This window comes from Halichondria panicea, chromosome 2 (assembly GCF_963675165.1).
Source record: "Halichondria panicea chromosome 2, odHalPani1.1, whole genome shotgun sequence".
NCBI classification, from domain to species: Eukaryota; Metazoa; Porifera; class Demospongiae; order Suberitida; family Halichondriidae; genus Halichondria; species Halichondria panicea.
In genome coordinates this window covers 1,065,766-1,076,989 of record NC_087378.1, presented here as the reverse complement: position 1 = coordinate 1,076,989, position 11,224 = coordinate 1,065,766, and the positions used below count along the sequence as shown (strand labels likewise).

Sequence of the window (11,224 nt, the reverse complement as noted above, 5' to 3'; positions counted from 1 at the left end):
ACAATTATTAATTGACCAACCATAAAAATTTTTGTTGCAACAATTTTACTATAATTATTGTATCAGCCCAAACACTTAAATAAAAAGAAAGCAGGTGATGAAAAACATGTTTATATGCCAGATAAAAATACACACACAATATCAACATACACACACACATGCAACAAAACGAAAAAAAAGGTTTGCAAGAGTTGAAACGTTCAGTGAGTCATGTATTAGAGTGCTCCATTAGTGTTGTGTGTGCGCCAGCTGTTGTCCTCGTCAATGGAGACTAACTGTCAGTCGAGTTTGAGACCACACATCCATAGGCTGTACAGGGAGAGGAGGAGGGGATAAAACCAAAATACAAAAAAATGCACGTTTAGGAAATGGTAACATTTTTATGATCATAAGCTGGGGCAGAAACGGCTCAATTGCTATGAAGGGAGTTATATCATAGAGTGCTCGAAAAAAACTCACCCTCCCAGAGTTGTAAGCATCCGTTCTGTTGTCCAGTAGCAAAGAGCTTGCCATTCTCAGAGTAGGCCATTGCAGTGACTGGGGAAGTCTGTAGAAGGAATGCGAACAGAACAAGCCATTAAAATGCGGAGCGAGGAACAACTAATATACAGCAGTAAAACAATAGCTATCATTCAGTCAAAGATTTAGCCATTAAGTAAGTACTGTACTCCTGGTACTGGGGCTACTATAGTGCCCTCACTTTGTGTCTCATAAGGTAGAAGACGGGACTGCTAGAGGAGGTCTCGAATACCTGCACCTCTCCATTGCTCAGCCCTGTAGCTAGGTGGCAGCCATTGGGAGAGTATGTCACACTGCTAATCTTAGCACCTGGAGGATTTAAATACAGTAAATAATAATAATAAAAGTAAGTAGAAATTGTGAATTTATAGCCATACACTAGTGCAATGTAGTTGTTGTGTACACTTACCATTTTCAATGGTGAACTTTTGAACGAGGTCCCCACTCTTTGGGTCCCAGATACACAATGTTTTGGCACATCCAATGGCCACAAATCTGCAGGTAAAATTAACGTCATTGCCTAATTAATGTACAGTTAACATTTTCACTCTTAAATAAGGGTAAAACCACTTGACTATAGGTGTGTGTGCCTTCAAGCCCACATTCATAGAAATAAGGTGCTTACCTGCCACAAGGAGAGAAGGTCACATAGACTCCTGTCTGTAGACCACCCTCACCTGCAAGTAGTCATAAAAACACACCATAATATTATACGAAGATACACTTCAAATAAGTACTTCAGATCACCACAACTTACACTTTACTGTATAATTCTAGCTACGTGCACAACAACATAGAAGTGAAGCCATACCCACAGTAAAAGTTGTGCAAGTACCTGCATCGAATATCTGCTTGAGTTCTTTCCTCTCCCAGTCATAAATGTAGACTAGCTTGTTTCCTCGTGGTAAGAACGTCCTGCCAGGCTGGAACCCCACGGCCAACCACGGGCAATTGGGGGAGGGGGACACACTCAGACTGAATGGAGGAAGGTTGAAATATGAAGATACATGTAGTTACAAGGTGCAAGAAATACAGAGTTGAAGCTCTACATAGACTAGGAACATACACTGTACAATGTCGTCTCTACTCAAGAAAATTTTCAAGCCAACAACTAAATAAAACACTCACAGTTGGCAAGAATTCCCACCTTGATTCCCACCTCTACTCCCATACAACACACTGTACTATAGCTCACCAATAGATGGAGCCTCGTCCCTGGCTCTCCTCACCCACTGCAAGCATAGCCTCAGGCATTGTAACGATGCCCCCTGTCTGGGTCACCACTGGGGGCCACAGCTTTACTACATTGTTCTCAGCACTGGCTGTCACCAGTCGACCCTGAGGGCCAAACTTGGCCAAGTGCAGGGGAGGGTTTTCGAGACTTTCATCGTCACTAGTGTCGTCTGCTACCGTCTGTCTCTTGTCGTGATCATCTATATCGACGATCTGTATGGAGGTGGAGCCTATGACTAGGTGGGTGTGGTCATAGACAGCCAGGTCCAGAACTGTGTCTGTGAAATGCAGGGAGGCCACCTCAGTCAGGTCAGTCGTATTCAGGAAACAAGCCTACATACGGGAGTAAAGAGTGTTCAGTATGATTATATTCACATAAGAACAGGTTTCAACTCTGTTTCTCTCCTATATATAAACAGCTATGCTTGTTTCAAGCCTATGTCAATTGATATTCAGGATTTATTCAGTGTTTTGCTCACCTGAGTGTCATGTGATCCTGTGATGAGTAGGTCGTTGCCCTTGAATGAGAGGGAGGTGATCATCTGTCCCCCCGTGGCGGTGTGGGTGTTCCGGACAGTGTAGGGACGCACAATCTCAGGAGTCACCTGCTGCAGCATTGACATTATCTGTGTGTGTGTGTGTGAGGGGGGGGGGTAAGATTGTGTGTGAGGGGGGGGTGTATGAGGGGGGGGTAAGATTGTATACAGAACCCATTGAAAACATCCCATGGGATAGTGAAAGCTGTTCAGGTGTACAAAGAATGTGTGCATGTAGAAATGCACGTGTGTCTGCATAGGTGAGTGTTCATCTACAAACACTAAGTTGTAATGGCATTAGTTTATATTATCTGAGTTGGGAAACACACACCTCCAAACAGGTGTCACCTAGAAAAACTTTCAATATCAACCAAAATCCCCCCTTGTGTAAATTTCTGGGAAACAAAAATGTAATCCTTATCAGTGTGATAAGCCATTCACACAGAAACTGTTATCTGACAGATCAAACATAAACCAAACCTTATCATTCACACCATCTACTGTACCAACATACCTCATTGTTTTTGTTGTTGAATGCAATATCGTAAGGGGAGAGCTCCTTTTGGTCTCGTACAGTGGGGTCAGCCCTCCCAACCCTCAGAAGGAGGTCCACAATCTCAGCCTTGCCACTCTCACAGGACTCATGGAGGGGAGTGCGTCCAGCACTACTCTCACTCTCCACATTGGCACCACTGCACATAGGAAATATATAGCATATTGAAAGTTGTAAGTACCATTGGTGTGTAGAGGGTTATACTGATGTCAGTACGTATCATGTGATGTCAGTAATGTGTGCGTGTGTGAGAGGATGTCATTAACACAAAGGGTACAAGTGCACTCAATGGGTACAATTCAACAAGGGGGGTTTTCACAGTTTAAAACTATTTGACACGGTCGAGCTCTACTCACTTTGCTAGCAGAAACTCCACAATGTCCATATGTCCATTCTTACAGGCCAGCATGAGAGGAGTGTTGCCTGAACTGTCCCTCTTGTTCACATCAGCTTTGTACTTGACCAGCAAGTCTAGTACATCCATGCACCCCTTAGCACAAGCCCAGTGGAGTAGCGAGGCTTTCTGTACAGACTCTGTACTGTTTGGGTTGGCACCATGCTCCAGCAGCCGTACCATAGTCTGCACAGAACAAAACATGATTAGAGTTCCTATGGAAAGAGACTAAACATACAAACAAAACAATTACTATAATTATGACTAGTACAGACAAGTATAATTATGATAAATGAACCCCTCAATGCAAATTAAGGATGTCCTTATGGCATCACTCCAAAGCCTCCAAGGTCGTGAGCAGTTACTAGGATTCTACTGACAACTGACAGCTAAATACAGTCCCTATGGAGTATGTGATATAAGTCTAAAGGCAGGCTAATACAGATTACAAGCCCCTAGCTTACTGTACCTGGAAGTGGTCGTTGATGAAGGCAATAAAGAGTGGGGTGTGTGGGACCTCCTCATTGGAGAGTTCCTCCAGGTTGACTATGTCAGAGCACATGAACCTACTGTCCCCCAGGGCCTTGCCCAACTCCTCAAGACTACCATCCTATAGTGGGTTCAATATAAAGGGTAATAGTGGGTACACATCATTGTATTGTATGGGAGCAGAGGCTACATGTAAATGAGTGAGCATTTAGAAGCTTTTGTGGCCACATCATTGTATTGTATGGGAGCAGAGGCTACATGTAAATGAGTGAGCATTTAGAAGCTTTTGTGGCCACTACACTTGAAAGGGTGGTGAGAAATTGACAATGCCTCAAAAGGAAGGTACAAATGATAACATAATTGAGCACTAGCTAGTAGTAGTCACCTTGCAGGCCTGGTGGAGCTGGTTGTACTGTGGTAGCCCAATAGAGAAGCCTCTCACTAGAAAGCTCTGTATTAGGACATGAACACATAAACATCAGATGCACATAATATTATGCCAATTAAGGGACTCCTACTTAGGTAAACAGATCGATTGAGTGGGCAGGCTGTTCCTGTTAGGATTCATAAGAATAATCACACTAAGGACAGCTAGGCTGCTTGTAAAACTAAAAGGAAACTGCAATCTGCAATAATAAGTCGTTCAATTCGTTGCAAATGTTTGATTGCAAATGTTTGATTACATTGGGTGCAAAGATATGTTGAAAATGAGCTTATCAATCACATGTAATCCCTATAGACTCATTGCATGTAGTCAGAGCATGGCCTAATGAGGACTCAGGCACGGTTAGGGGTTGTGGGAATGGTGGATACATTAGGAGAATAAATTAGTTAATGGATTGATTGTAGGCACACACACAGTTTAATGCCAACAGTACAGCACACACACACAACTACTTACATGGCCAACCACACATGCACCCTCACCCTGGGTCTCTCACTCATCCTAGGACTATTCATCATCTTTTCTTTGAGACTTCTATGTCGGGGGGTTTCTAACGACATCTCGGACCCTGACCCCGTGAGAGCGCCCTCCACCCCACCCTCGCTAATACTGCACATTGACAGGGGCCGGCGGGTAGTGTCCTGAATTATCTGCAACGCTGGCTCAAACGGAGCGGGGGAACTTGACGAACGAACGGTTTTCTTGTGAACACCACCGTCCAATTCATCATCTCCTTCATCGTCAGGGACTGTCTCCTCTGCCTCCACTGTCTTCTCTAAGTCTTTTCTTGTCTCCTCGTGTATAGAACCTCGCTGCCTGACAGGAGTTACCTCCGGGGTCACTGTCTTGGATGAATCAGCAGAACCTGGGGAGGGTGATTGTGAAGTACCAGATTGCAGGCCCTCCACACACTACATGTGTACCATACATACCTTCCACTTGTTCCTGCTTGACTAGTATCGGTTCTTCTTCTTTCTGCTCGAGTATCGTCAACTGATTCGGCTTCTTGCCCCAGCTCTCAGCACGAATTCTGTTGTCCTCAATCTGGGAGTTAGGCCGTGAGTTGCCCGCACTGGTACCACGTCCACTGTCTGTGTGTGTGTGTGTGTGTGTGTGTGTGTGGAAGGGGGGGGGGTTATGTATAGAAATAGCTAGGAAGCTCAGTTTTATATAAGCCTTAAAGGAAACATTATTATTACACTGCACCCTAGACATGCAGGCTGTGACTCAGGTGTGAGGTAATCCCCAATAAGCAGTTGGTGATGGATATACACAGGAATCACAATGTTATGAGCAAAGCTATGACCTTTGTTGCATAACGTAAAACCTCAAGACAATACTCAGCTCTTTCATGCACATATAACTACTTCACACTACACATATTCACAGCTACACTGCACAAGGAAACACATATTCACATAACAGCTCTAATTTCATACAATTAATGTCAGATACAGATATTTTATAGGTTGGGTGCATGGCCCCTTTATCGCCATGCCAAAAAGCCTTAGATGTACTAGTAGGGTGTTCACCAAGACGGAAAAGTAAATTTTGTCATTCCATACTAAGTGATGCAAAATTACAAATGTACCCCTCCAAAGAAAGTGCTGACTACCCGTCAATGATATGTACATTAATTAGTAAACCCAGTGTTATTGCACGAATGCTGCACACACTGCACATCAGTAGCTTATATAGTACATGCACCTACCATCACTAGGAGCAGGTGAACTAGCACCACTTCTGTGTCCATTGGTAATTTCTGCAATCGTTGGTGCTGCCTTCCCATTTGGCCGTCGACCTGTAGGGATGACCTTAGGAGACTTTGGAGGCTCCTCCTCTAACTTAGAAATCTTTTCGGGAGAAATGATCTTAGGAGGCTCCTCCTCCAACTCATTGAGTTCAGAAATCATTTCAGGGGAGATGATCTTAGGAGATTTTGGAGGCTCTTCCTCTTCATCGAGTTCAGAAATCTTGTCGCTGTCAAAATCCACCGACTGACGTAGTTTCCTCAACCTCATAGCACTAAATTAGAACAATAGAATTTCACAGTATTACTCAAAAATGTTCGGCTACAATGTACAGTACAGGGACCCTTAGAGATGGGATACACAATATTTACTGCCATGCTACTAAGAGGAGCTTGCTGGCATAATCCTTCACAATAGGGCCACATTATAATACTTCCTCTGAGATTCGTCTGTCATGGCTTCCAGCGGCTTACTTTGGTTTCATGAGAGGGTCAGTTGTGGTGAATCTGCGTATAGTTGGAGCCAGGAACACTCCTGTTTCCATGGTGATGGGGGGTGGGGCAGACTGAGGGGTGTCGGCATTATTCCGTGGGAGGGAGGAGGTCTTTAACTCAACAAGGGAGGGTAATTTCGAAGGTGATGGTGATGGAAAAGTTAGAGTTAAATCTGTGAAAAGTCAATAATTAAGCACAAGAATTAGGCCCTGATCTGTGACCTACCTTTCCTGGAGATACTAGAAGTGGAGCATCCGATGGTGTCCCTCCGAGTGTTAGCACAGCAACTCCAGCGGCCCTTGTTCAGTAGCCCGTATGCGCCATGATGGTGTTGGGGGAGCATCACCACAGTGGCATCTCTGGAGGCTGTGTGTGCGTGCAGAGTGTGAGTGGTGTGTGTGTGGTGTGTGTGTGTGGTGTGTGTGAGTGGTGTGTGTGTGTGTGTGGTGTGTGTGTGTGTGTGTGTGTGTGTGGTGTGTATGAGTGATGTGTGTGTGCAGTTGCATAATCAAAGGTTTTAGGAGAATAGATATGGGCCCAAAAAACACACAGCTACACACACACAGTGTTTCCTTAGAGAATTTCTGTATACAACAATCAGCATCACTTTTGAATGCCATGGATACAATAACTGACATGTTGTTGTAGCTAATACCGAAACCAATTTAATCCCACACCAAAATAACAGCTATTGTTTACCAAGTTTGAAAGCTTCCAGCCATTGGTCCCGTACTACTTCTGACTCTGTCACAAAATACATGATCTCTTGCTGGTCTCCAATCTGTTGTAAGTGTGTGTGTGTGTGGTAGAGATGTCTCTTGGGTTAGTGTGTATGGAAGGGGTGGGGGGGGAGGAGGGAGGCTCTTTATGCAGAGTGGGTTTAGTTCTTTGTTACTACAAATATAAATGGTAGCCAGGGAATACAGCCGGCTGCTACAGAATTGTGTGTCTGAGGGAGAATGTGTACAAACAGAAATGACTCCATTGTGATGTAACTAACTCCCATTGTGAACAGTATACTACTCAGCCGCAGTCTCATACTAAATCACACACCTACGAATCATCCCAACAAAGACTGCTCATTGTGTTTGATGCTGACAGTTGACAAAAATATTTCCCAACACTAACAAACACTGTTTACTTGCGCTGCGTCTATCACCCAAACAAGCAAGGTGTGAGTAGAAAGCAACTTACCTGAACAGCATATCTGTATTCTCTCCCAAAGATGTCTGTTTTCATTGGCTCGATGATTTTCATCTTCTCCACGGCAAACTGACCCTTGGGCCCCTCAGACTGCTGTGCACGAGGTTAGGGGGAGAGAGAGTGAGGTTGAAAAGAGTGTCAAGAAACTAGACTATTAATAATAATAACTTGAATAAGACTACATTCCATTGTATAGTTTCAAAACACTCTTAACCGTGCTAAAATTCATTGTGAGGTCTCTCTGCACACGCACATGATCAAACAAGACGTGCTCTAACTGTTTACACAAAGCTATTAATTGATGTTGGAATGTCACAAAAAAGGATGAAAATACAATGGTTAGGCTTACAAGCTGGTACATGCAAAATACAAGCTAAACTGATGTTGTTTTGGTACAAGCTATTATGTAGCCTTGTGCTGCAGCAATGACAAAACCACTCGAAGTAAGTGCCACCTCTTGAAAACTATTGTTGGAATTATGGGGAAACTTGGCAGCAGTTCGAAGGAACAACATGCACTAACACTTCAGGATATATAACACAAAAACATTTAGTCCTATAACACACAACAACCTATTATTACTAACACTTGGACACCGATGTCGATTTGGGGCAAAAAATGAACTAATTTGGTCATGAGTTTTCTCCAAGGAGGTAAACCTCAAGGGTGTTGACTAGAAAGACAAAACATATGCCATGGGATGTAAGTGAGAAAATGCAGTGGCAAGCGCATAAAATTAGCACGATAAATCAGTGAGTATAAACTCCGGGCCACCAACCATTAACAGCTTTCCTAGCACTGTATGAGAGAGAGCACAGGTGCAGTACAATGCAAACATACATTCTTTATAGGAGACAGGGTTCTAGTTGGTGAAGTTGAACAAATGCTTGCATGATTAACTCTTCATGTGGGAAGATAAAACAACAGTTAGCAGCTAAAAAGATAACCAGTTGGTTTCACACACCCAATAAAATCTTAAGTTACAATATGCAATTGACTCAGACCTATGTACACAGCTAACCAGGTTACCAGTTAGTAAGTAATTTGATTACCCCTAAGGTTACATTTTTCATTAACTTCAGCTAAATACTTGGTATGCAGTACAAATTAATGTGATCACTATCAAGAGCAAACAACTTGTTTAGTAGGCATCATGAAACTGAAGTTAGTGCAAGCTTGATTGATGCAAATGTGATTGATATGTACAGTTGGGAGAAATCAGCTAGTATTTCAGCAAAACTAACAAGCTTGCTATAGTATTACCATTTTACACAGAAGATACACCTTACATTACAATCATTATTTACCCTCTTCTTGGGTAGTGGGTCATAGTAGTCCAGAGAGGTGTTTGTCAAACAGCAAAACCGTTCTTGGAACTTGAGCTTCCTTGTGTTGCTGGTGTGTAAGCCTCTCTGCCTCTTCAATAGCATCCCCTCTTTGTACACTATGGGATCTGCAGACATCTCGAGAGATTGTTGCTGTATATTAGTTCAGTAGGAAAGTCAAAGCAGCCTTGAGTTCATGAAGTTACTGTCTACGTACGTCTAGAGCTAGCCAGAAGACACTTTACACTGAGATAAAATAATGGGTGTGTCAGCTAGTCTTATTATAGAGCTATTTCATGTGACGTCACAGTCACGTGAAAAATGCCTAGTCAGCCATGTTGGTGTACAGATATTCATAATATCACAGCCAAAAAGAAGGGTGGGGCTCACCATAGATACTATAAATCACAGTCATGGTTTTGTGCGTAGTGATAGGCTGCTCGAAGCGCTCTGGGCGAGATAAAGAAGTATCCTTCTATAGAATTCCTGCTATAATAAATGGCAGGAGTGCTGTTGAGAAAGAGCTCAGTAAAAAAAGGAGAAACGGATTTCTGGCTGCCATTTCACGAGAAGGTCTCACCAATAAGATATTGGTGAACGATCGAATTTGTTCAAGACATTTCATTTCTGGGAAGCCCGCCTATCTTTTTGATAAGAATAATCCTGACTGGCTGCCTTCCTTACACCTTGGCCATGAGAAACAAATGATTCATTCAGAAATACGTTCACCTTGATGAGAGTAAGGGCATTTAACCTCTAATACACCTGTTCCACAGCATGTGCAATTGATTATACCATCTGGTGAGGCACCGATATATGGCCATTCATTACTAATGAATAAACCGTTGTCTCGTACTTCAAACTCAGCATGCACTTGAGTAGATTTTGCAAAATATCGATCTCTTGCTGGTTTTTCGTGTTTGCAACCCCAGGTAGTTTGCTTGCTTTTGAAACAAAAAGCCTCGGGATAACAAACACGTTTTACTAAGCTCTGGGAAGGGTTTAAGGCATCGGTGTGACAAACAGCTTTCATTTTTGACGCAGTCACCCTTCCAGCTCGAAATTTAAACCAAAGATTAGACTTAGCCTGATTCCTGGTTTCGATTTCAACCTTTTCTGCTTGATTCTTAGTTAAAAGTATCTTAAGTGATGCACATTCGTTAAGGAGCTCTTGATATTCTAGAGTCATGAATTTAGGATCATGAAGCAACTGAAGAGGCCTAGGAAGTTCATTACATTTTACAAATTTGTCCGAATAATTAGGAACCAATGAGAGTACTACTGGTATTGTACCGCAATGATTTAAGCTCTCAAAAAAATCACTCATTTCCTTTTCATCAGGGATATTTGTGTATACCTTTTGCTCTGTGCTAGTAGCAGGATGATTATCAGATTGTTGCTGTTTAGAAGTAGAGGAGGAATCGATCATTTCGTCCAATTTTCTTTTTTTACTATTTGTAGAAGTGAAGTCAATGTGCCTGACGGGTTTGTATTCTATCTTCTTCAAAAAAGATGGCAAAAGCCATTCACACTTGGTTTGCGTACACGTTTCCTTTCCTTTAATCCTGTAAGCAGCTTCCAGATAAAACAGTACTGCCGCTATATGCGTACAAACCTCTCCAAGGCCAGCCATACAATTACAGTGAGCACAAGACACAGCACCTGTCAAATCAAGTATGATCCAACATGCCAAAGGAGTATCGTTTAAGCGCTGAGAATGTCGAACCTATAATTTATAGAAAAGATTTGTTTACTGTCCATATAGTACATACGTATCTACATGTAAGCTACATGAGCAAGTGAATTCAAGCATTGCATACTACTTCATCAGTGTCATAATCAGTACATGCATCTCATTATCTATGCACTTACACGGCCAACTGTGAGGTATGATCCACACACTGTCCAGGTACTGACATCCTTGACCCATCCACAAACAAACTGATTGTATGCTTCAAGCGATTTTCTGGCTTGGAATTGTTTAGATGTGATGAAACTAGTCTGCAGGATCAAGTAAGAGACAATATCACTTGCCTCTAGTGGTGGAACATGATCTACTGGCTTTCCAAGGGCTGCTGAAAATGGATCTAGACCACCAATCACTGCTATTTTCTCTTTGTATCGCTTTATAGCCTCCAATCCCAGAGTTGCAGCGTATGAAGATAGATGCTGCATCTGCACGATAGCTAAATGCCGTATTTGCTACACCTGCCTGTGTTGAACAGTACACCATGCGTGGGCGGATGGATGAAATGGATCACGTGATGAAATAGCTCTATTGA

At 42.7% G+C, this 11,224-nt stretch overlaps 1 protein-coding gene and 1 long non-coding RNA gene across 3 annotated transcripts; both read right to left on the bottom strand.

Moving 5' to 3' along the window:
• Window positions 1–70: 70 nt before the first annotated feature.
• LOC135331687 (uncharacterized) lies at window positions 71–9,223 on the bottom strand. 2 transcript variants are annotated; one of them, XM_064526923.1, is made up of 20 exons: window positions 8,925–9,223; window positions 7,609–7,710; window positions 7,114–7,195; window positions 6,640–6,780; window positions 6,394–6,586; window positions 5,881–6,194; window positions 5,102–5,260; window positions 4,652–5,034; window positions 4,110–4,175; window positions 3,705–3,845; window positions 3,198–3,421; window positions 2,803–2,980; window positions 2,232–2,378; window positions 1,715–2,085; window positions 1,355–1,494; window positions 1,145–1,196; window positions 929–1,014; window positions 701–828; window positions 460–547; window positions 71–309 (listed from the first exon to the last, which is right to left on the bottom strand). In XM_064526923.1, the coding sequence occupies exons 1-20, from the start codon at window positions 9,078–9,080 to the stop codon at window positions 272–274; spliced, it is 3,189 nt and encodes a 1,062-aa protein (XP_064382993.1). In that variant the 5' UTR covers window positions 9,081–9,223; the 3' UTR covers window positions 71–271. The 2 variants fall into 2 exon arrangements, with proteins under 2 accessions (XP_064382993.1, XP_064382994.1); XM_064526924.1 differs by having other exon boundaries at window positions 7,609–7,707.
• Window positions 9,224–10,279: 1,056 nt separating this feature from the next.
• Window positions 10,280–11,197, bottom strand: LOC135331709 (uncharacterized). Its single transcript, XR_010393052.1, has 2 exons — window positions 10,815–11,197; window positions 10,280–10,668 (listed from the first exon to the last, which is right to left on the bottom strand). It is a non-coding gene; the product is annotated as an uncharacterized LOC135331709 (long non-coding RNA).
• Between the last annotated feature and the right edge of the window lie 27 nt (window positions 11,198–11,224).